This window comes from Pelodiscus sinensis, chromosome 3 (assembly GCF_049634645.1).
Source record: "Pelodiscus sinensis isolate JC-2024 chromosome 3, ASM4963464v1, whole genome shotgun sequence".
NCBI lineage: Eukaryota > Metazoa > Chordata > Testudines > Trionychidae > Pelodiscus > Pelodiscus sinensis.
Genome location: NC_134713.1, coordinates 124,655,314 through 124,681,166, shown reverse-complemented (window position 1 = coordinate 124,681,166; position 25,853 = coordinate 124,655,314). Strand labels below are relative to the sequence as shown.

Sequence of the window (25,853 nt, the reverse complement as noted above, 5' to 3'; positions counted from 1 at the left end):
GATGCCTTTTTGGACATTTCTGCATTGAAATGAGTAGGCAAGGTGTATCACAAAGGAACATAGCTATATCAAAAAGAAAATGCATTTTATAAAGGTATATATTCCAGTGAAAGAAATAACTTATGCTATTGTGCCTAACTAAGTTTTCCACATTTTTTTTTCCAAAACCTTTCTCTGTTCCTGTAAACTAGAGGAAGAAATACTTAAGTTATTGATTTGGACTTCGATTTTTTTTTCTCCTCTAACTAACAAACTTCTTGATGTGCCTCAATTCTGGGAGAGAGAATTACGTAATTTGAATGAGAACTTAATAGTTTTTGTTCTGTATCTTGCAACTTGGAATTCAGCTCAATTTGAAGTGTCCATTGTTACATTTTGAAAGAGCGTTATGTGCTATTAGCATGTTATCTTGTAATACCAGTATTTTACTTGTTTTAATAACCGTACTTAAAAGAATTAACACAAATTACTTCCCTTGGAAATGAGCCTTTATTTCAAAGGATCTATTTTTTTTCCAGTAAATAAACACAATATGCTTACAGGGTGAAATGATTACTAAAAGCAAATGACCCGTACTGAAACTTCTTGCAGCTGCAAATAGTGTGCGAATTGCTGAAGGTAAGGTATGCAGTAATGCATTAGAGGCCTAGTTTGTTTAATGAACCGCTTCCCTAGCAGTCATTTAATTGCTTCTGCAATTGATTCTTGTTAAATGAAACACCCTTGTTTCATCCTTTTTATTGAACTAATAATAATGGTCAAGTTCAAGAAATTGTGTATGTCGTTGGTTCCATTATGTTACTAACCATGTAATGAAGCTTATAAATGGCAGTCTTACTCTGTATTAAAAATCAGTCTGTTCAACTTCAGCAACTTGGTTTTGTATGGTTAGTAAACGGAGGGGAGAGGAGAGAGAAGAGAGAAAACTGATATGTTTTTTGTGTCTTTATTTCTGTAAGTTTCTGTCTAAATGGTTGATTGTCCTATTATTTTGTAGCAGCACTTGCATCCGTAGCGTCTCGTAATTAAAATGGAGTTATTCCTGCTTGCATCAGTGGAAAAATTGTTGTGTGATAAATTTTCAAAGTGCTTTATAGGAATTTAGAATCAACATTATAGAAAGATAGGTGAATGTTTTGTTTAGTCCCTGGCTTGTGTATTTCTTGGCTGCTTTTTATAGCAGTATGAAATTCTGTTTTGGTGGAGAAAGTACAGGCAGTCCCCGGGTTACGTACAAGATAGGGACTGCAGGTTTGTTCTTAAGTTGAATCTGTATGTAAGTCGGAACTGGCATCCAGATTCAGCCGCTGCTGAAACTGATCAGTTTCAACAGCGGCTGAATCTGGACACCAGTTCCACTTACTTACAGATTCAACATAAGAACCCCAGGCGTCCTCAAGTCAGCTGCTGCTGAAACTGATCAGCAGCTGATTCCAGGAAGCCCAGGGCAGAGCAACTCTGCCTCGGGCTTCCTGTAGTCAGCCGCTGGTCAGTTTCAGCAGCGGCTGACTTGGGGACGCCTGGGGCAGAGCAGCTCGGGTGCTGCTGAGTTGGTCCAGTAGTGCGGCCGCTCCTCGGCGCTACTGGACCAACCCAGCAGCACCCCAGCTGCTCTGCCCCAGGTGTCCTGATTCAGCCGCTGCTGAAACTGATCAGCAGCGGCTGAATCAGGACGCCTGGGGCAGAGCAGCTGGGGTGCTGCCGGGTTGGTCCAGTAGCGCCAAGGAGTGGTGCTGCGGGACCAACCGGCAGCGCCCCACCTGCTCTACCACAGGCCCCCGGCTTTGCTCCACGTCTCCCTGGTCTGCTGGGGGGGGCACTAGCTGCGTCCCCCCCCCCAGCAGACCAGGGAGACGCGAAGCAAAGCGGCGGAGGACCCGGGCCGGACCGCGGCGCTTCCAGATCAGCTGGAAGCGGCCGCGGGTCCGGCCGGGTCCTCAGCGGCTTTGCTCAGCGTCTCCCTGGTCTGCAGACGAGGGAGATGGGGAGCAAAGCGGCAGAGGACCCAGGGCCGGACCCGCGGCCGCTTCCAGATCAGCTGGAAGTGGCCGCGGGTCCGGCCCCGGGTCCTCCGCCGCTTTGCTCCCCAGCTCCCTGGTCTGCTGGCTCCCCCAGCAGACCAGGGAGACGGGGAGCAGCTTTTCTCGCCCCGGAGGAGGCGGGCGGCGGGACCAGGCGTCCCGCCGCTCCAGTCCTCCGGGGCGAGAAATCCCCGTTCGTAACTGCGGATCCGACATAAGTCCGATCTGCGTAACTCGGGGACTGCCTGTATCCAGAGTCAGTGTTTAAAAAAAAAAAAAAAAAAAAGTTTTACTTTGCACAACCAACCTGCAGTCAGCTGAGAATTCACTTTGCACAATTTGTTTCTCTCTGCTCTACTTCTGAAAGTTTATTAGCAGCTATAACGATTTTTCTATAATCTTTAAATGGTTTACAAAAATCCTTTACAAAAGATTACTTCTCTATTGATTTGTTTTCTCTTGAAAATTAACACTCTGTTTGAGCCATTACATTGCCTAGAATTATACGTTTAGAGAGTAACTCCATGCACCATTGAAAATCCCCAAAAGAATGTTTATATCTTAAACTTGATGTGTCCTTTCTGAAAAAAAGCCAACTTTCATATTGACTTTAATCTTGTCCTAATCCTCACTTATCAATCATCCTAAATATAAATCATATCTTATACAAAAGCTCAAGATAATTCATACTTGGGGGGAGGGGAAGGCTTTTCTTCTGAAACGTTGTCTGAATACCCTTACTCTGACTTCTCTGTATTTTATGATAACATGTATCTTCATATAACGGAGGCTTGACGTTTTCATGGATTTGTATAGATAATGTTATACTGCATTCTGTCAGACTTCTTAGGTGTAACTTGACAAGATATGTAACACTTAGGAAGTATCTTTTGGAAGCATCTTCTTGTTCCACTTCAAGACACTTCTGTTTTTCACTTTCTCACCTCTTTCTTATGGTCTTTAAATATTCCCTTATGCTCTCTCTCCATGTTCTTCTGCTGTTCCAGTTGCTCCATCCATTAGTGAGGAAGAAACCAAAGACTGTTTTCTGTTAACCATCCCAGTGCTCACATTTCTTCTTCTTCTGTACTTAAACACCACACTTTATTCAGGCTTGAAAGAATTTCCTACCATTTCGAATTAGGGCCAAAGTTGATATATCATTTGTTCCTGTGTAAGCAGAAAATAGATGAAGTTCTACAAAGAAAAATTCAAATATAGGACCACAAATACATCCTGTTGAAGATATCAATTTCTAAGTGTGTGACAAATTGGTAGAGTAGACTAACATGACTGTCACCTTGATATGTAAGGACCAATACCTGTGCATGTTGACCTAGTTTTCCACTGTGTTCATGGAGTCTGTATTGTCCCACATAGGAGGAACCACTGCATGCCGCTTATTATGCTGCAAGCTGGATTATGGGAAGCCATCACAGAATATAGGAAGACCCATCTAGCCTATTGGTTGAAATAGGAGGCAAATGCTTAGAGCTATGCTAGGTCTGGTTTGGGCCCTATGATAGATAAGGTCTTTAACACACACACTCCCTCTCCCTCTCCCTCTCCCTCTCTCCCATAGCAGAGAAGTAGAAAGGAGGCGGAATCTCTGGACGCTCCTGCCGGCTCCCCAGTGTTCCCTCCTCTTCCCTGTGTTAATCTCACTTAGATTCTAGAAATCCATGATTTGTCATCCAAAAGATATTTTTAGTTCATATCAATTAGAAATTTGCTGTTGTGGTTTTACCTATACTCCACGGTCAGGAAACTTGTTACCCAAAAGGAGGATTATTCATCAGTTGAGGATGACACACTTGAGAAATAAAATAAATGACCACTCTTCAGGCTGTAACCCTCCTGTTTGTGAAATCCAAAACCATTAAAATTAATGTTTAAGGCTCGGGAGAAAATTGTAATGTGGTTGCTTTTCTTTGTTTGATGTTTTCTGATTACTGTATTGAAAACGTAATGCCTCTTTGCATACTTAATACCTCTAAGTAAAAGGCTTTTTTCCCCCCAAAAAATGTATTGCATCCAAAATTTCAGAGTTATTCTGAGGAGAGAACCGAGAAACACAAATTTTCCTAATGCATCAATGGTCTGAAAGTTAGATATGTTTCCATTTAACCCTTAAGTTGAATGTTTCCTCATTTTGCCTCCAGTTTTTATCCAGCACAGTAATTGTATGCTGCATTATCAGATATGTACATTTATTACTGAGCAGAGAAAATAGTCAACAACCTGTATGTAATTTTTCTATTAACCTTGTCTGAATTTTCTAAGCATTTTCTTTTGCCAAGTCTATGCCCTCCGCTAAAACGGTCTAATTGATCTGATATGTCAGCAGAAGTAAAATGAACTTTAAAATGTTTGAAATTCATGTTCATATGAGAGCAGATTTTTGTAGCTGACTTTGCATTTCATACTTGATTGGTATTGAATTATTTGTATAAAATGGCTTCAACCACTAGCTCTATATGAGTGATCCCTAAATCTCTCTGACCTATCTTCCTTCTCCAAGTCTACATCTCCAGATGTCTTTGACATTACTTGTGTGTTCCTCGCCATTTTAAACTTAATTTGTTCAGAACTATATTTATCTTTCTTCCTGATACCACTCCCCAACTTTTCTCCTTCTTCCTCTTATTGTTAACTTCATCATTCCATTCCCTTTTCATAGGTTTACAGCTGTGACGTATTTTTTTCCTTTCCATTTCTCTCTCTCTCCCTCTCTCTTCACCCTTTCCCCTCCCCTCCCCAAGGATTTTTCAATCCTCCTGATCATTTGCCTTCCCCATAAATGTTGTATAATGGTCATATTTGGATGTTGATCAATAAAATCTAGAAGCTGTTTATGGCCCAGTCATAGAATAGTAGAACTGGAAGGGACCTTGAGAGGTCATCAAATCCAGTCCCCTGCCCTCATGGCAGGACCCAGTACCATCTAGGCCATCCCTGTATATGCCTACTGGCTATTCGTTGCTATTGTATGACTGTCTGCCTGTATGCAACAGTTTCTTTGAATCAAGGAACGTCCCTGTGGTGAAGGCACTTGGCAGGGATTTGGAAGATACAGAGTCAGTCCCAATTCTGCCATGAGCTTCCTCATGCAACCTTGAGAATGTTTGTTAATGTCTCCATTCTTTGTTTTCCCACCTATAAAATTGGAATAATGCTTCCTTTCACAGTTATGCATGTTTCATCCCACACATGACTGCCTTTCACATGCTCCTTCAAATATATTTGTGGGCATGTTTGCTTGCTAAAGTGGAAAAAAATTAATCCAGTTGAAGAGAAGTAATTTGTCTGGAAATACAAACACATGAAAGAGAGCACAGAAGGAAAAGTCAAACTGTTCATCAGCTGAGATTCCTGGTGTATCCATTTGCTTTCTGAGAATTTAAGGTGTTAGAAATTGAGCATTTTGAGTATCATACACTTGTATTTTCATAAGATTTAGTTGCAGAACCCGATTTAATTGGGATCCCAAGTACAACAGCCATGCTGAGTAACAATCTCATTATGATGGTGGAATGTAACTGGAAAAGACAAGGCTTTCATGTAGTTGTCAAGACAGCAGACTCTTAATCATAATATATAAAAGCTTCTGAAGTTCTCAAGAGCTTTACATATACCTTTTAAGTATCATGTTAGCCTAATGTAGCTCCTTCAGGGAGCATCTTAGAAGCTCTTCATGTGGAAGGTTGAATAACTATTGAAAGGTTTCCGATATTCCTGGTTTTTAAAGCTGATAATGTACTGTTGCGCACTGCTTCATAAGTGTATTAAACTAAAATGTTTGCAATAATATTTTAACATTGCAAATGACCATAGCTGCTGCTTTTTAAGTCCCTATATTTAGCTCAGAGGCCTGAGTACTAACCTATATGCCATTATGAAGGGAAAGAAATGTTCTGGTTTCTGATGTCTAGATCTAGAAACTGACTCTGAAAGTGACTCCCTTATGGTCATATTTGCCATCTAACTTACTGAATGAGGATTTTTTGTAGCTTGTTTGTCAAAACAATATGTTGGATGATATTGGGAGAAACTCTCCAGTAAAAAAGAAATAGAAATTACATCATTTAAAATATCTTCATAGGAGCATAAGGCTTAGATTTGGTCTTTGTATTTAAAAAGTTGTTGCAAATGCTTTTGTTAAATACGAATGTCCACAAATATCTTTCTAACAATGCAATAAAATGTGGCAAACAAGGTGCATTAACAACCCAGCTAAATGTTTAACAGTAAATTATTCACAATTTCAGCCGTTAACAAGATAATTTTTTTGATCCAAAATAGCAGGTCAGTATTGGGCTTGGAACATAATAGTTGATTTACCATGTTCCCAGTACAAGAAGTAAATGCAGTATTTATTTTCTGGGTGGTTGTTGTAAAGTAATACATAAAAAACCAAATACCATATTTTTCTTTCTGTGAGTTCAGTGTTCAAAAATACATTGATATAAGCTATATATTTACCTCGTTAAGAGTTTATTGCAGTGTTGGATAACTTCATTATTTTTTTTGAATGTGAAGTCCAATGTGTCCTTATTCAACTTAAGTTGCTTGGTTAAATCTGACAGTGATTTGAAATAGGGTTGTTTACAAATCTGTTTACAGGAACAATGTCTTGAATCACATAGTCCAGGGGTGGGCAAGATACCTCTCTCGCAGGCCAGATCCGGCCTGACAAGCCACCAGATCCGTCCCTTATATGCCCCTCTCAGAACCCTCAGGCACTCACCAGCCACTGTTTTAAATGCAGGGCTGGTCTGTGAGACTCTATCTGGAGGGAGGAGGATGCTTCATGTTATCTCCCCAGCCCAATAGAAACAACCAGCCAATAGGAACTGAGAGATTGGCCTGGGGGGTGGGGACAGTGTGCAAACCTCTCCCCACTCGTGGAGTAGAGCCACATGGAAGGAGCAGTCTGCATTTGCAATGCTCTGGGGTTTCAGCAGGCAGGGAGCCCAGCTTGCCTTGGGGGTGCTGCAGAGCTGCTGGCCAGGAGATGCTTAGGTAAATGCCTCCCAGCCAAAGCCTGCCTCAAGCACCTGAGCCCATCCCACACCCTAACTCCCTCCCCCAGGTCACCCTCCAAACCCATTGCCCCTCCCCATGTCAGGTCACAGCTCCCTCCCATAAACTTACCTCCTCCCACAATCCTCCTCCAGGCCAGAATCCTCTCCTGCATCCCCACTCCTTCCCTAGCCCTACATCCCAATCCCCAGCCCAGGTCACTATGCCCTTCTTTGCACAAAATCCCTCTCAGGCCTCACACCATCGCCTGCACCCGATTCCCTTACCCCGTACACCCTTCTGCACCCAACCTCCATCCTAGACCCCCACATCTCCTCTACAGAAAAATGCGGCCCTTAACCACTTTTCAAAATCTTGGAATGGCCCCCCCACCAAAAATTATTGCCCACCCCTGAGATACTCATTGGTTAGCTAGCGGGCCATATACTTCAGTTGAAGCAAGTAGTTTCAAATCTGTACAAAACGTAAAAGTATTCTTAACTGAGAGAGGGTTAATTTGGTGATATATCGTGCTTTTAGATATGCAGCATAGTATCAGAGGGGTAGCCATGTTAGTCTGAATCTGCAAAAGCGGCAAGGAGTCCTGTGGCACCTTATAGACTAACTGAAGTGTTGGAGCATAAGCTTTTGTGGGCAAAAACCCACTTCATCAGATGCATGGCGCTCCAAAGTGCAAGTTGTGCCAGGTCCATGAGCAAGATCAGAAAAGTGCAAGTGGTCTATATGTTTTCTTTAAATATAAAAAACTGCAGACTTACCTGGCATTGCCTGGGTCCTTCAGGGCAGGGCTTTGGCGATAGAGGTGGGGAGGAGGTGCAGGAGGCTGCGAGGTGGAAGGAGATGAGAGTGAGGGGTGAGGAAGGGACTCAGGGACCCCCAGCCTGGCAGGGGCCTGTTCTCTTTCTTCCCCAGGCCACCCCAGCCTGCCAAGGACCATTTTTCTCTCTGCCTCTGGCACTGTGGCTAAGGGCTGGGAGTGAAAGGAAGAGTTTGCAGCAGTGGGCTCCTTATTCAGTGTGTGGCCAAGCAAAATGGAGGAGCCCATGCTCTGTTGGTCACTCCCCCTTGGTGGTACAGCTGTCGCCAGTGGACACTCTGCAGGATAGCACTCCTCTGCAGACTCACTGCCCCCCAATGGGCACGCTCATATAATGTCCTTCCAAACAGCAGCCCCTTCCTTTGCCTGTTATAGAAAACTGTCCTTTTTCTGGGGCTTCTGGTTGTCTTGGCCCAACCAAACCCTGGCCTTGCTTAAAGTTAGGAGAAGAGGAAGCTGCATACCAAATTTGGGAGTCTTAGCTCTTACCATTTAGGAGGAGTTATTGAACAAATGGACTCTCAGACACAGACACTCTAGAATATTCCTGATAATCATCCATGAATGGTGAGTTCTGCTTGCTTCTGAGCTTTCCTTAGCCAGGAGGTTAATTTGAGTTTGTCAGGCTTGTGGGTCCCAGAGTGTCAGATTCAGGACAGAAAGTTGCCTGTTGCTAGTGTTACTGTTATGGACATGGACTCTGAAAGCAGTTTGATTATTGAAAGTGTGGGACAGAATATTGACTTTGACAAGAAAGATCTGACAGATTTTTCTGGGGTGGTGGTTTTTGTTTTTGTTTTGTTGTTGTTGTTCGTTGTAGAAAACAACCTTGTTGATAATTTTGAAAAAGCCTTTTGTGTGTAGCTTCCTTCCCACCCAAAAAAAGAGACAAGAATTAAGGGTTTAGGTTTTTGTCAAAGCACCTAGTAAACCTAAAGATAGCATTTTTGGCTGCTGCATGGTTCCACTCTTCCCTCCTTCTTCTGTTTTGCTTGTTTGCTTTTTCAGTCAAGTCCCTCATCTTCCTGTGTGAACTGTACAATTGGATTTGGTGAATGTATTTCACCTCAGTGAGAGAGTATACTTCACATATGTTTGAAGAACATATAGAGGCAGTCACATGCTAGATGGAACTTGCAAAATTATTGGAAAAGGGCCACATGATTGGCTAGAAAACCTTCTGTCAGATACAGGAATAATGTTTTGCCTCATTCCTTGGATTTATTTATTTATGTATTTATTTATTTATTTTGTATTTAGATGGGAGTGTTCACTCTGAGAGATTCAAATGAGAAATTAGACAGTCTTCATAGTGCTAGGTTTTGGGACTTACTTGAATTGTTTGCAAAAATCATAGTGTGTTGATAGAAAATTTTGAAGCCATTAAGGCCAGTACTGCAGTGGTGCTTGAATTTATCAATAGGATCCCAAGAGAAATATGACAGATTCTTTTTGATAAGGTTAGGAAAGCTAAATAGTTATCTGTTCTGTTTGGTTCACTCCAATACCTCTAAAAAAAAAAACCCCCCAATCAGATGGTAACCTGTTCTTTTAAAGATTTAAACAGCCAAACAACATGAGTCACCCTTTGTCACCAGCCAGTCAGGGAGCATGATAGCATATCGGCAGTTCTTGCAACTGGGTCTGGAATTTTCCAGGCTTTGTGTATAACACATCTCTTCGTACCAGTTTATGTAAGACCAGTTAGGCCATAACTTTGGTACAACTATCTCGGGACATTCCTGGAATGCCATCTGTTTTGCTTTGATCATCAACATCCTTTACAGATCACTTTCCATAGTCCCCATTGCAGTGCATCTTCTGGCCAACTTTGCAGTTGTGCTTTCTCAGGTTGCAGATTTTTCCATTATTTTAACTAGTTGCTGAAGTCTCCAGTTTAAAGTTAATATAATTATAAGACCTTCAGGGTTCTTTGGTTTTTAATTTTGTTTTAACAGTCCATTATACAATACAAATCACTTCTAGAAGACTGTTGTTCCTCAGCACACCAGAATAGCTATATAAATTTTCCATTCTTGTTCCGAAATTGATGGTACCTTCATACGTATGGCTGAATTGACAATGCACATTATTAATTGGTTACATTTCCAGTTTCAACAATGAAGACTTAGAGGCTAGCTTAAAATTTAGCAAACCAGCTAACCATGTGCATTTAAACTAATTTCTGAGAATGAGATGAAGTTCTATGTGACTTTCTAAGGGTACATCTACCCAGCAGGGTTTAACTCGAAATAAGCTATGCACGTTGAGTTGCGTCAATTGCGTAGCTTATTTCAAAATAGCTTATTTCGAAATTGGGAGCGTCTACACAGCACTTACAGTATTTCGAAATAGAGCACTCTTCCTCCGACTTCCCTTACCTCTCATATAACGAGGGTTATAGGAGTTGAAGTAAGAAGTCCTCCAGTTTGACAGTATTTCAACATTATTTCAAAATAACTGCCTGCTGTGTAGATGCAGACTAAGTTCTTTCAAAATAAGGTTGCTGTGTAGATGTACTCTGACAGATTTGTTAATAAAGGTGCCTTTGATCTCCTTAGTTATATTGACAAAAGATTTTTAAGTGTGTGTTTCCCTAACACAGAAACTGTTCTGCATAGTTTTTGTTTCCTTGTAACTATAGCTGATAATGAAAGGAGTTTCACTGAGAAAATTAATCAAGATATAGCTAAGAATGTCCATGAGGCAAGAAAGGATTACATGATCTGGTAGTTATTTCTATACAGAGCTTGAAAGCAAGGCAGGTAGACTGGGAAGAGCTAATCAATGAAATTGCTTCAGAGAAGGCTAGGAAGGTCCATTTGTAAAAAGTTCTTCACTGTGATAGTGGTTTATTATTATTTACATTTGAGGAGGGGCACAGAGGAGGCAGATTTGAGTTTTCCAGCCAGACCCAGAACATCCCTGGCACAGCATTAAGAAATGCCGAAATTCAGGAGTCCTGGGGTATAGTTCAGCATAATTAAGTGGCTATAGATCCTCTTATTACAGCAGTCCTTTCAACCTATTCTTTTATCAGCCTCTACCGCCTCAGCCTTTGCATGCCCTGAGCATTCTAGTCACCGTGATTCCTCCTCGCTGCCTCATAACAAACAGTGGGGAGCATTGAGACCACAGGAAAGACATTTCCTTTGGTCTCAATTCCAGTGCCACAGCAGATGGGATCAGTAATTGCAGGGAAGGTGCTGTTCAGCCCCTGCAATCGTGGTTTGGAAAATGCTCAGTGCAGATGGAGCATCCAGAGAATTTAGTTGCTACTGCTATACCATGATTTATTTTTCAACAACCCTGGATAATGTAGTTAGCATCTGGTAATACTTTTTTTGTTTTTATATTCTTGCTACAACTCTGAAAATGAACGTGTTGTGTGTGTGTTTTTCTTGTTGGTGTACTGCAAATGTTTTGAGCACCTGAATGTCATTACACAATAAGTAGTCCCATTAAATTGTATGCATAACTCACTTGTACGAAGTTGGTCAGGTGCATAGGCATTTTCAGGATTCAGACTGAATGTTTTTGTATAAATCTTAGATTTCCTTAAGAAATACGTTTTTGCTCTAGTCAGCAATGATGAAGATATATTTTCTTTTCAAGAAACAGCAAAGCCTTTCTTAGATTCAATAACTCATATGATGAGGTAGTGAACTTGAGTTATTTTAGCTGTACACTTCTGAGGCCTATATGTATAGAAGCAAATTTTTACCATTTCTCTGTTTATTTAATCTGTAGTATGATCAGTGCACACTTTTCATAGATATGAGCACATACAGCCTGGCATATATAGAGAAGTAATCTATAATACCACATACTATGTAAAAATATAAGATTGAAGCGAAAACTATACAGTAAATATTTTAAAACTCTTATAATGTTGTATAAATTGAGAAGTTGTATGAGGTCATATAATTTGACTTGTAGTGTGATGCATACAACATGAAGAAAAAAAATTGAGACTTAATTTACAATCTTAATTATGGTTGGCAGGTATCCAATATTGGCCTGGACAGTCCGTTATTTGCGGCCTCTGTCTGGTTTAAAAAAGAAAGAAAGAAAATACCGGGCATGTAAAATGTCCAGTATTTTCTGTTTTTCTTGGACGGATGGCTGCTTGGGACATTTTTCCTCTGCCATGTTTGGCGGGGGGATTTAAAGGTGCTGTGACTGTGGGTTTTTTTCCCCCCTCTTTCCCCCCTCCCCCTCCCCCAATAAGTTTGGTCCTCTGGTGTTTTTTTTTTTTTTTTCCTCAACCAATTTTTTTCCCCGCTATGTTCAGTATTTAATCTTAATGTTAGGATTGCTTGACTTCTGAGTGATTGACTGTGATATTTTTATTTGTTATTTTGTGTAATACTGAAAGTTTAATCCATGTCTTAGATTCTGTATCTTTTATTGCTTTTTCACGTTGAAAGACGGACATTTGAAACACTGATTTCCACATAGCAGTGAATAGTTTGCGTTATTTTTTCCCCAATAAGCAGTGTTCTTGAACCATGCAAAAGATGATGCTATATGGCGATGTTTGTGCATTTGTAAGAAAAATGTACCCATATCTTTTATGTTAGAAAGTTGGCTTTTTTCATCCAATAAGATTTTTCAGCATTTTTATTTATCCTGCAGGGGTTGTTCAGAACTCTGCCGAATCCCCATGGTGGAATATAAACTTGACAGCGAAGGCACCCCATGTGAGTATAAAACCCCTTTCAGAAGGAATACTACTTGGCATCGGGTGCCGACTCCTGCTGGGCAGCCTCTTTCTCGTGCATCTCCAATCCTAGGAACATCTGACAGACTGCAGTGCCAGCAGCTTCTCCAGCAGACTCAGGCAGCCATTCCTCGCAGCACTTCCTTTGATAGAAAGCTGCCAGATGGTGCAAGGTAATATACTCCCCATTTAATTCCTGTCATTTTCCTAAATGCTTCACTTCTCAAACTCTGTTTTTAGGCCTTGGTGTGGAGTTTTTTTAAAACCTTTTTCGATCATTCATACAGTTATCTGTTGGGTTTTAACAGGGATTTACATTTGAGATTAAGTGCCAAAGTGAACCCAGTGAACCACAGTTCATCCTGATTGAAACAAATGGTGTCTGGGTTTAGTGATAAATGACAGTGTACAAGTAGTACTGTTCGTAGCTAGAGATGGGCAGAATTTTGTGGACTAAAAGTGTATTCGCTCAACTATCCAATTTCTGGTAGACTAAAGCTATCCAGGATTTTGGCTGTCCCACTCCAATTGAATTGAGTTGAATTTGGTGACTAGTTTTGTGTCCCTGCTCCCCATAAAATATGTAAATAAATAAAGCAAGATGTTTTTCAAAATTTTGCTACATTTATTTCAGCAAAGTTGTAAAAACCATCTGAAAATGGGGGAAAAAAGCAAAACAAATTGGTTTTGTTCAAACAAAACATTTTTTGACATGAAAAATGAAAACATTTTTTATTTTATTGCTGCAAGAAAAACTCTTTCAGGCTGGCATCTCTTCCAAAAAATCTTAGATTTTTTGTCAAACCAAAAAATCAGTGTTTCAATCAATACTATTGATAACTTTACCCATGAGGATAACCAAGCATCCCTTCAACCCCAAATCAAATTAAATAGAAGCTGATTGGCTACTTTGCTCTAAACTGAGGCACAATCAGTGAGTGACATTATAGAAACTTATTCAGATGAGTGATGAGCATAAATAAAACAAATCTTGCAAAATGAATGATTTAAGCTTACGATCATATTATGGACACAGTTTTGAAGGGTTATGTAATTCATTACTAGTCCTTGTGCTTTTCTTTTCTTCTCTGTTTAGTAAACAGAAGAGAAATTGTGATGTAAAAAAATCAAATCTTACATTATGGGGTCGTATTTTAAAGATAATTGTAAATCATTTTACTCATACTTCTTGAAAAAGGGTACAAATCTTAAAGTATGTAAATGCATTTGACTTTCTACATTATTTTGTGAAAATTAAACACACTTTCTTGATCAACATTCTTTACACATTAATTTTTTCTTTATTTGGAATTGTTCCTCCTTTGTGCTGTTTCTCTAACCTCCAAGCAAAACAGATTTCATCACTGAAATTTCTTAATTTGTATATAAATCTAAAATTTGTGTCATGTACTGGTTTTGAAAATGTCTGCCCCTCAAAAGCATACATTACTTCACTTAAGGAGAAATAATTGATACTATTTTTAAATGTAATGTAAAGCACATACAGTTAGACTATTAGTAATTGCAGTGCATATTTTAAAACTTGTCCTTAGGGAAAGAAGGTTCTGAGTTAATGATTTGCATATTTTACATCTTGTTTCTAAAATGCACTTTAACCATACTTAATGTTGGATGATTTAAGATTACCTTGCTGATACATTCTTGTGTTCCTTGTTAGAGTCCATTGTTAAAAGGGCAGTTGTATAGAATATCTAATGTCTTGGATTTGTGAAGCTCTATTACAGTACTTAAATATTTATTCATCACATACAATATACTATTAATTTCAACATTTTAAACATAAGCCCAATCCTGCAAACACTCTTGTATGTGCATAACTAAGTGAAGCATTTTATATGGACTCCACAACCCTTATCAATAAACTAGGGAAATACAATATAGAAGGGCTACAATATGGTGGGTGCATAACAGGTTGGATAGCCAGTCTCCTAGTAATTAATCAGTGGTTCATAATCATGCTGGAAGGCCATATAAAGTGGGGTTCTGCAAGGATCAGTTTTAAGATTGGTTCTGTTCAATATCTTCATCAACAGTTTAGGTGATAGCATAGAGAGTATGCTTATAAAGTTTGCAGATACTAAGCACAGAGGGGTTACCCGCAAGTGCTTTGGAGTATAGGATCATAAGTTGAAATGGTGTGAGGTAAATAGGATGAAATTCCGTAAAGACAAATGCAAAGTGTTCCTTCTTAAGTAAAGTAATCAGTTTCATACATACAAAATGGGAAGTGACTATCTAGGAAGGAGAACTGCACAAAGGGATTTGGTTATTAGGCTGTTCAAAACCTAGTCTGTCTGTGTTTCATGGTGTCTTTTTAAGGTTTACAAATGGATTTACAAGTGCCAATAACAAACTGGGAAATATTCTTTTAAAAAATATTTAGATGACATAAATTGTAAAAAAAAAAAAAAAAAAAAAAAGTCAGATGACTGTAAAATCCCAATAGGAATATACTGAAAGTATTCAAACTACAATCTGTATGCCTCATTTTTAATTGTAAAAATGATTTTTTTGTAAAATTAATAGTAGAGTTAAAGATGTCCGCAAATACTTCCATGCACTGTTAATAATTCTAGTCAACATTACAGAAGCTCACCGAGCAACCAGTCCTCCTCCAGTGACCCAGGACCCAGCGGAAGTAGCCAGTGGAGACAGCAAGTGGGATATGACGGGTACTGGAGATTTTATATCTTGCTGCAGCTCCCATAAATATTTATAAAATAGAGTTTGTTTACCAGCTAAATATTAAATAGTCCCATTTGCAGTAGAAATGTATTTTAAACCAAGGGTGTCCACAGCCATAGTCTGACCTGAGATACCTTAGTGTTGTTCAGTGATGGTGTTACAGTGGTGCAAATTTGGAATTGAGTTCAGGGTTTGGTCTTCAAACTAGTGTGGAAAACTTGTGAATTTCTATCTACAAATTGACATCCCTTGCAAATTAATGAGGGTTAAGAAAAGTGCTTCTGATAAGATACTTCCCTAAGTAAACAGGAAGCAGAGAGTTACAGATCTTGCATGCAATCTGCACGCAAACAGTTTTGGAAGTACACTAGCTACCACATTAGTGCTGGATTAGGTCAGCCTAAATGTAGAAACCAGATTGACTCAGTTGCAGTCTGGTTTCTACTTCCCTTTTGCCTTAGTGGGGGGTAAAATTCTGTACTCGTCCTTTCCCTGGTGCCAATTATTTCTCCCTCTGCATTTGCTCCAATGGCATCTGCTTCCTATCCATTTGCATGGAAGGCTGTGTAGTATACTAGCAGCAGCTGGTCTTCTCCTGGGTAGACTCCAGCAATATGGGTAATTCTTTCACATAAGTTTAAAGGGGCTTGTTACTTCCCTTTAATGCCCTGCGTAGGATAATTCACAGTTGAGCTGTTAGTAAATAGGAACCTCTCTCAAAAATACAGTAATGTTTAGGTTCACCAAAAGGTTAACTAACTCAATTGTACCACATATTTTCTGTTTCAGATCTGTTCTTTGTTACTGTGAATGTAGCTCTCTGGTTGCATGAATATAGTGCTTGTTAACATTTCGCTGTTAAATATTGAGATACAGAAATATCCAGGCTGACTAATTTAAGAACACTTCAAATATGCTACTCAGAGATAATAAGTTATTTTTATAATCAACTATGAACATTAAAATCATCTTCTTGTCTGTTATAAGCAGAATATTGCCTTGTCATGTTTGATTACTTGCAAAATATCCTATGTAGCAGATATTGTAGTGTTTTGGTACCTGCTCAAGGATTTTCAGATTATTAATTGAAATCACTTACCAGCTGAGGTGTATAATTAAACGAAAATTATAACAAATTTCAGTGTGAGAAACTCATAGAAACTCCTCTAGTTGTATTTTTGTCATAGCAGTAATTACTACTAACAGCCATGTTTCAAAAGAATTTACCTTTTGCAATTTTATGAGTTGTATCTGGAAACTTAGAGTGCCTGACATCTGTGGGAATGAAAGTGTTTCAAGTAATGGATTTAGTACTGCAATATATAGAGACATCAATTCCTATTTTGTATAAAAGGCCAAATTTACAAACCCCTCTTCAAGGGATGCAAAATGTTATGCACCCATTTCATTAGTAGAATCCTGCATTTGCATACAGTAAGATATTTGCGTTCATAGAAGTGGGGATTGGTCCATGGGAACAGTTAGTTGATGCATTTTCATGGTCCATTCATTGTATGAGGTTTTGAATATTTGGCCCCAAAATGTATGTTTTTTAATCTAGTATTATTAGACATGTTTATAGTTGGTCCTAGATTATAGGATTAATTATAATCTTAATTTATACTTTTCTGCAAAGAAATTTGCGCATAGGTATTTTCATTTAGTTACAAGTAACAAGTTATAGAAACTTGTTCCTCTATCTGGTTGCTGGGTGATGATGATTGCTTATAAATATTATTACCATAGAAACTAAAAGGGTAAAGAATTAAGTTCCTTATGAGGTAATCAGTTTTGTAGTTAAGAAAGAAATAACTTGATTGTTTGCTTATGTTACAAGGTGCCAATCCCCTTTACTTCATGAACATCAAGTTTCCGGTCCCTTGGAGTGCGAAGGAGGCAGAGAACGAGAGGAAATTTTGGAAGGAACCAGATATGCTGGTAATAATAATAACATATATTAAAAGTAAATATACAAATAAAGTTAACTTCTGGTTCTGATGATAATACTGATTTCCATTTAAGTAGAGTCTTTAATCCCAAAGGATCCTAAAGTGTTTCAAAATGAACACATCATCAGTAAAATGCAGCCACCTCTGAGGTGATAAGAGGAAAGTAACCACATAGTATAACAGTCAGGATACGGTAGACTTAGGCCAAAGAAAACTGAGGCAAATTCTTACTCTTTTATAGGCAGTTCGATTGAATATTTAAAATAGGCTCAGAACACTTTGTTTTCTAAAGTCTCATTCAAAAATGTCATACAAAGTGGACTACATAGAACTCTAATTATCTTGGGACATCAAAAGGCTTGCCAAGATTTGAACCTGTGATTGCACAGGGTTTAGTTGTCTCAAACCTGATGCTTAAAGCACTGAGCTATGTGCTTTTTTCTTTGTACAGTATGTTCATCCTTTTAGAAATCAGAAATTAAAACACAATTATTTATGGCAGAAACGAAGTGGCATGCACCATCCACCAAAGTCTTGAGTTCCTACAAAGATCGTGCTTTACCAAAAGAAGGCAGTGGCAAGGATTCACCAAGCAAACTTTCTCATGTAAGTCCACTCAAACTTTTCTTCTCTTGCACAGTTAAAAACTTGGGTCTGAAAAGACACTTGCAAGAATATTAAATGTTTAAAATGCATTTTAGTAATTCCTGAAGTACAGTTTAGAATTTCAGCAGCTATTAGTATTGTGCATAGCTATGCAACGATCTCTGATTCAGGAATGGATACATTGTTTTCATTCTGGGGGCCTGAAATCGAGTACTTTAAAAAGGTCATATTCTGGTTTCTGGGACACTGAAGGGATAAAATCTTTACTAATCCAGGCATCACTCTGCTGTCTGACTAGAGCTTCATTTACATTGGATTGCTCAGTCTTAGGAGCACTTCCCATTGTACACATTACATACAGCATGTCAAGAAATGGTGTGCATGAGTGGGATACCTATGTACTATATCAACAATCATTTTTCTTATTATTTGGGCAAAGGTTAACCTAAAGACTATATGTAAGTTTTAATGTTATCTTTTTGTGCCTTTTTAATTGTGAGTATGAAATTGGTTTTTGGTTGTTTTTCATTATTTCCTGCCCAATTAAATAGTATACACTAAGAAATATCAGAACTGGTAGATAAAGGCTGCTTACCAATGTTGTGCTAACTTCACTAGGACTAGAAGTTAAAAGATATTAAACAGATTTATTTTCTAAGTATGCTAAAAACGACTGGCTGCCTTAAGAAAAGATATGCAAAATTTCAAGCAGTGGATCAGATCATTGGTGCACCATCTTCAGTAGCTTTAATTGAATAGTGGACAGTGTTTAATGGTTTAGAAGAAGGAGAAATACTAGTAAAGTACCATGTTTCTTTCATGGCATGTGAAACACAACCTTGTGTGTTTGTAATACAAAAGCCTTGCTAGATGTACCGAGAAACTACATGATACTACTTGTAAAGTAATTTCAATAATGTCATGTGGCCAGTTTTTCAGCTGATGTAAATTGACTTTCTGATTCATACAGACTGTCAATCTGGTCCGTGATATCTGAAAAATGGCCCTCACAATACTGTTGTGTCTAATACTATTGAATCTGGCACACAGAGGAAATTACTTCCTGATGTTTTCAGGCAAGAAGTTGTCCAGAAGTTTGAGGATTGAATCATTGCGTAGACTAGCGTGTATAACATGTAACCCAGTACCAATACCTGAGATACTATTTTATTCACTGAACTTCATACATTTATTGTGTCTTGGTTATTTATATTTGAGTACAGCACATGTCATGACCATGAGGGTTAACCAGCATCCTGGGGACTACGGGGTTAAATATGTTCCTAAACCAGGTGGCAGGCAGCCAATAGAAATCTAGGTAGGAATTTCAAACTGGGACAAAGGAATTTTTGGGCTTTTCCCTCCTTTGTCCTGGGTAGTTTCTCTCTAGCTATTGAAGGGGACAGGATGTCTCCCTCTAAGAAAATTCTCTTCACAGTCTGTAGGTAGGATAAAGTTTAGACAAATCTGTTAGGTTTTATTGTTTTATGGTTTAGGAAATGGGATCTGATGTCTGTGCATTTCATAATGGGTTTTGCTCTCCTTTGTAACTAAGTCCTGGCCCATGGTAAATTTCTCCTCCGTGAGTATATTATTTTGTTACTTTTCCATCTAATCATTATGCTTGCAACAGGAATATTGTGGTGATAATAAAAGCTCTTTCTCTTTCCTTTTTATTAACCTGGTATTGGTTAATGGTTATATCTTGGTTTGTACTTTAGGGGTGAGTTTTCCCAAGTGATCTTCCCCTGATTTTTGTATCAATACTTGGGTGGTGGCAGGAGAGATTTTATTCCCAAAATCTAGGTGGTTAAGATTTTGGGGGGAAGTTTTATACCAAAGCCTGGTAGATAAGGTTTTGGGGTACTTTTGCTGGCCCCCACTTCTGCATTTATTGTCCCAGAGTGGGGAAGAAGCCATGACAGCACATAATTACTTTATCCTTGAATTAAAGTGAATTCAGTCACATAATCCGTATGCATAAGAACATAAAAATAGTCCTCCTGGATCAGACCGCTGGTGTATCTAGCCCAGTATCCTGTCTCTTGACAGCACCCAATTCAGAGGGAATGTACAGAACTAGCAGTCATGAACTGATCCATCCACTGTTGTCTAGTCCCATCTTTTGGAACACAAAGGCCAGCCACACTCCGAGCATAGAGTTGCATCCCTGTCCATTCATAGCCATTGATGGACCTATTCTCCATTAACTTATCTAGTTGGTGATTTTTTTTTTAACTCTGTTGTAGTTTTGGCCTTCACAACTTCCTCTAGTAAAGAGTTCCTCAAGTTGACTCTGTATTGTGTGAAGAAGAGCTTCCTTTTCTTTGTTTTAAATCTGCTGCACATTACTTTTACTGGATAACCTTTTATTGTGTTGTGAGGGATAACTAAAACTTCCTTATATACTTTTTCCATACTATTCATTATTTCTTCCAAGCTGAAAAGTCCAAGTCTTTTTCATTTTCCTTATATAGAAGCTATTCCATACCCCATTAGTTGTTGTTGCCCAGTTCTTTGGACTGTCCTTTGCTGGAAATGAGCAGTAAAATAGATAGCGTTGCAGTCTTCAGGAACACATGTTGCTATTTAGGCTATACAGGCAGTCCCTGAGTTACGTGGATCCCCGAGTTATGCTTTGTTTTAACAACCCAATCTTCAGATACTTGCTGATTCCCTCTAGCTTCCCTGTCTTCCATCCCCCCTGCTTTTTTTCCCCTCCCCTTCCTCTCTCCTATTTATTTTGGGTCTGCACATGCTAAACTCATAACTCCAGTCATCTGAAGAAGTGGGCTGTGCCCAGGAAAGCGCATGATACCATCTACATGTTTTGTTAGTCTATAAAGTGCTACTGAGACTTCGTAATTCTCAGTTCAATCAATCCCAAAGGATCAAACACATTATACCTCCCCGTGTTAATGATTATTTCAGATCTTATGCCAAATATATGGTTATAGCCAATTCTTGTTAACTAAACTAAAAATTGGTTAAAAGATTAGATACAGACATGAGCTCAATTCCTGAGGTTCAGATTCATAGCAGAGATAGGGAGCTTTTTGTTGCAAAGAGGTTTTTAGAATTTAGTCCATAGTTTAAAGCCCTATATCCAACATATTCAGGCTGTTCCATCTTAGGACTGGGATCTCAATCCTTTTATCTTTGGCTTTCCTTAAACAGTTCTGAGAAAAAATTAAAGCAGTTGTGAGCTAAAAAGTATCAGGTACTAAGGACATTTATACATTCCTAGGCTTGTCTTCACAGCTCAGCCTTTAGGTGAACAATAGGCAATCATGGAGATGTACAAATAGACTTATTTCCCAAGCATCATTGGTAATTAGTTATATTGATTAACATAAAACAATCACCCATCATTTTCAGATGATTTGCTAAACATTTCAAAGAGAGATGAATATAGTGACAAGAACCATTTGCTTACATTGTTAATTACTAGCAATATCTATGTAGATACACAAAACCATAGGCATTATCTAATTGCCTATCCCTAAAGGTTGAATCTGGGTCATTTATCTTGCAGGATACTTAACCTTTAATGACCATGTGTTACAAAGGTTAACAGTAATTCAGTCTGCATTGTTCCCCAGAATTGCAGATGAACTAATTAAATGGTTAGTTAACAAAATTTTTCTGCTTCTGGCTTTTAAATATGTTTATATTAACTATCCACAAATTCTCTTTTATGGATTCAAAGAAGGCATAGTCAAAGAATTTAAATATGAACATGGGATTTGCCATCCAAGATCAAACTAATGATCTTGTACCTACCAACAAAATAGATATATTTTGGAGAAAGAGAAGTCCCATAATACACCTAGCTAGTTGTGCAGTTTACTCAACAGAAGCTGGTGGCACATTTAGTTTCTTTTGTGTTTGGTATTTTATTAAATGATGCCATGACAAATATTAAATACAGGATAAATGATTTTTGAATAAAGAAAATTAACTTAAATGAAAGTAAATATTATTTATAAACTTTGTTTTCTTTTTAAGATTGGAGACAAAAACTATTCTAGTCACTCCAGCAGCAATACCCTGTCCAGTAATACCTCAAGCAATAGTGATGAAAAGCACTTTGGCTCCGGAGACCTGATGGACCCTGAATTACTTGGATTAACATATATTAAAGGGGCTTCTACTGACAGTGGAATTGATACAGCTCCTTGTATGCCTCCTCCTCTTATGGCCCCTTTACACCTTGCTGGCAGCAGGTCTGGGGTGCATAGTCGGACTGAGCAGTGGACTGAATCTTCTGAAATTCCTGAACAAGATGATGAACAAGCTAAAATGTATGCTGTTCATAGCTATGCTTCTGCCATTTCTAGCAGTCATACAGCTGAAGGTAGCACGGGAGACCTCAGTGAAATATCCTCTCATTCCAGGTATGTGTGTTTTTCTTATTGCAAATTAAGTAATTAAATTAGTGACTAAGAAAATTTGCTTTTGTTTTATGCTCACCATTTCCCTTCCTTGAAGGTGCATTTACTAATTTCATTATTTTATATTTCAGCACATAATCTGAGGAAGCCAAACAAAGGCTTATCCTCACCTTCCAGGAGTTTGTTACGGGAGTGTGTGGGTGAGACAGAAAGAAAGGATTTCTATTTAAAAATCTATTCCAATGTGTTACATATTTTTTTTAAAATTAGTAAGAGCAATTAGTATCTTTGGGGAAACACATACTCTAGTCAGGATATATCACTTCTTAGAAATTGATTGACCCAACTTGAAAGGCATAATAACCTATCTGCACTGTCCTTCCCTGAACCTCAAAGCACTTTTACCCTGTGCAGTGAAAATGCAGCACCTGCTTAATGGCAGTTAACTACATTACAAAACATTTAGGACAGGAGGTGAATAACATCCACATGAACTGGATAATGGATGTTTAGGTAGCAAAATGCTGGGCCATTGGTTTAGTCAAGGTGAGTTCAGACAAAGATATCAAACTTGTACTGTAAACCCTTCTGAGTATCTTTGGTGAAGCAGGATCTTCCAGTAGCACCAGAAACAAACAGTACTGTGATATTTAATTACATGCTATTGTGACATATAATGAGGAATACAATCTCCTTCACATTCACTGTGCACTTGTGAGGGTAACCAAACACCCTGGACCAGGGCCAGACTAAGGGGTGGGTGAGCTGGGCAGCTTGTGCATGCGCCGGGGCGGGCCCTCACGCCCTGGGGGCAGGCCCACACATGCGCCGCCCGGGGCCCGGGATGGCAAAATGGCTCGGGCTGGCCCTGCCCTGGACAATCAAAGGGTCTTCCCCTTTTATTGCAGCCCTGTGTTGGGGGCACCTTGTAGATTCCTCTTCCTGATGTTTAACAGGATACTTTCATCTATGATTTTCAATGGGCTTGTCTAAATGAGAAAAAGTTCAGTTGTCACAGTATAATTGATGTATTTAAACCAATACAATTATACTAAGATAAGTGCTTGCGTGGATACTGTTATCCTGGAATAAGACTCTTTTTTTTTTTCCAGTTTAGCTTAAATCACTTCAAAAGTGGCATAAATTAAACTGGAAAAAATTAAACAGGGAAAAACTCACGTATACCCAAGTATGTGTGTCCACACTCGGAGTTGTACCAGTATAACTCGAGCAGTTTAAATTCATATCTGGCTTTACAACTTTCCTATGTTGGCAAGCCTTAACTCCCTTCACAAAAACACACCTCAATTATGGATGCTTTACAAAGACCTCTAAGTCCATCATTGTGTTGCCCCCCTGTGAGCCTGAGATTTGCTTGAATGGAGTTAGCCCTGTGTTCAGTACAGACTTGTGTGGATGAACGTTGCTTGCTCATCATCACCATTCTTTGTTACATGTTTGTGGAGGTCTTTCCATAAATATGCTGAGGTGATCTCCCCCTGTATAACTTGTGTGGCCTGTCAGGAACATAGACAAAGTAGCATAGATGCAAGGCACAGAGTGTTTTGGAGTTGGGGGATAATTTGGATAAAGTATATGTTATTTATGTATTACATAGTACAACATGTTCTAACTTCTTAAAAGAAAAACAAAATTGGATAGCAATTTAGGTTTATTAGGCAACTAAACACATTCCTCATGGGGATGTTGGACAAATAAGTTCATTAATTTTGATGGTATTGCCAGATAATACAATGAGCACCATAGAAAAACCTGCTAATAAACATAGAGTTTGTTCCTTGAGAATCCCATTTTATTATGAGACTTCTGCAGCAGAGTTCTTAAGATGGAATAAATAAATGAGTCTGTCCCTACTCTGTCTGGCAATCAAGTGATCATTCAAATATTGGAATGGATACAAAATAAGTGTGTCAATTACTAAAATATCAGCACTGTGTGTTTATATTATTAATGTTAATTTTGCATCGCTGCTTTCATTATTCCAGTTAATTTAAATAACTGTAATAGCCTCAAAAAGAAACCAGTCAAGTTAGCTTGGCACCCCTTTCTGTGATTAACATATTTTTTCAAGAAGCACTTGGCTGCACATGCTCTTCTTTCAGTGCAAAACAATTGATGACATAAGGATTTAATGCTATAATACTCAAATATGATTCTACTGAAATTTGTCTATTTCTTTATATTTGTGTAGGATGAAGCTGCATTGCATATCTTGACCCTTAATTTAAATTAATGTATTAGATGCCTGGCAAAATGTGTGTATGTTGGATTGGATTTGATGGATTTTGCTAGCTGCCTTTTGACTATAAGTGGAATGTGTGTACAATATGTATGTTCTACAGTGAATTTTATTCTGTTAGTGGACTTGTACAGCTGGTTGATTGTATCTTGTTATTCCCATTTTCTGGTGTCTTTGAAGATGCTGCTTTGGTAGGTATGTGGAAGGTTTTTGCTTGGTAACAGTTGAGTCATTTAAAGGGAAATTGCACCTTTTTTGTTCCTCTGATTTGCCCATTTTCAGTGCAAACCATTATAGGAAAAAGAATGAATATCATTCAACATCCTCCCTCAGTGTGCTACATAGTCAGTAAATTAGTTTAATCTAATTTTAGAAGCATTTTCCTAAACTGTAGTAGATACAGGAGTGTACAGATAGGATGCTATATGTATAATAGAATAAGAACTGTGGAGATACAGTGGGCTGAAATAGATTTCTGAAGAAGAGAAACATTTGTTATTTTCATAACACTTTAAACATGTAAAATGCTATACAGGCATTAAATAATCTTCAATCCACCTCTGTGAGGTAGACAGGAAAATGTATTCTTGTTTTGCAGATGGAAAACTGATATGCAAAAAGTTCACATGATTTATCTAAGTCAGGGGCAGAACCAGAGTTAAAACTCAGGAGATCATGACTATCCCTTCAGGGTTGTTCAATCTCACTTTGGTAATAACTTTTTTTTTTTTAAGTCTCTTCTTAATTTGAGTGCCAAATGTTACTCTAAAAACATAAATTATATTTCATGTGGGCTGACCATTTGAGGTATAACTTATCTGAAGATCTTCTTCAAATGAGTTTTGAGTCACAGACCATACTTCATAGGTATTTAAGCACTTTTAAGAAACTGATGGACCATAGCCAAACAAGTTTTAAGAATTGAGTTTTATTTTATAGTTGTGATATTACTACTGTGAAATATAATGTTTTTATTATTCTAGTATGTAAGTGAATTATATTCACTGACAAGTTACCCTGATGCCAAATTTCTCTCATTATGATTAGGGGCCTATCAAATTCATATTTCATTTTGGTCATTTTCACAGTTATGGAATTTTTAAAAGCTCATAAATTTCATGATTTCCACTATTTAAATTTGAAATGTCATGATGATATAATTTGTAGGGGCCCTGGCCCAAAAATGAATTGTGGAGGTATCATGGTACTGTTACCCTTACTTCTGCACTGTTGCTGGCTTCAGAGCTGGGCAACTGCAGAGTGGTAGCTGCTGGCCATGATCTCAGCTCTGCAGGCAGAGAGACTGCCAGCAGAAGTAAGGCTGGCAAGGTATG

At 38.5% G+C, this 25,853-nt stretch overlaps 1 protein-coding gene across 9 annotated transcripts in view; it reads left to right on the top strand.

Moving 5' to 3' along the window:
• The window catches only part of SIPA1L2 (signal induced proliferation associated 1 like 2), a 251,297-nt gene that overhangs the window by 179,340 nt on the left and 46,104 nt on the right, over positions 1-25,853 (top strand). For 8 of the 9 annotated variants that reach the window (XM_075924747.1, XM_075924746.1, XM_075924745.1 and 5 more), the window contains 5 exons: positions 12,520-12,777; positions 15,214-15,297; positions 17,148-17,248; positions 17,762-17,865; positions 21,874-22,262. In XM_075924747.1, coding sequence (XP_075780862.1) covers positions 12,520-12,777; positions 15,214-15,297; positions 17,148-17,248; positions 17,762-17,865; positions 21,874-22,262 — 936 coding nt within the window. The remainder of the gene's footprint in view (positions 1-12,519; positions 12,778-15,213; positions 15,298-17,147; positions 17,249-17,761; positions 17,866-21,873; positions 22,263-25,853) is intronic. The other variant, XM_075924753.1, reaches the window with a different exon arrangement.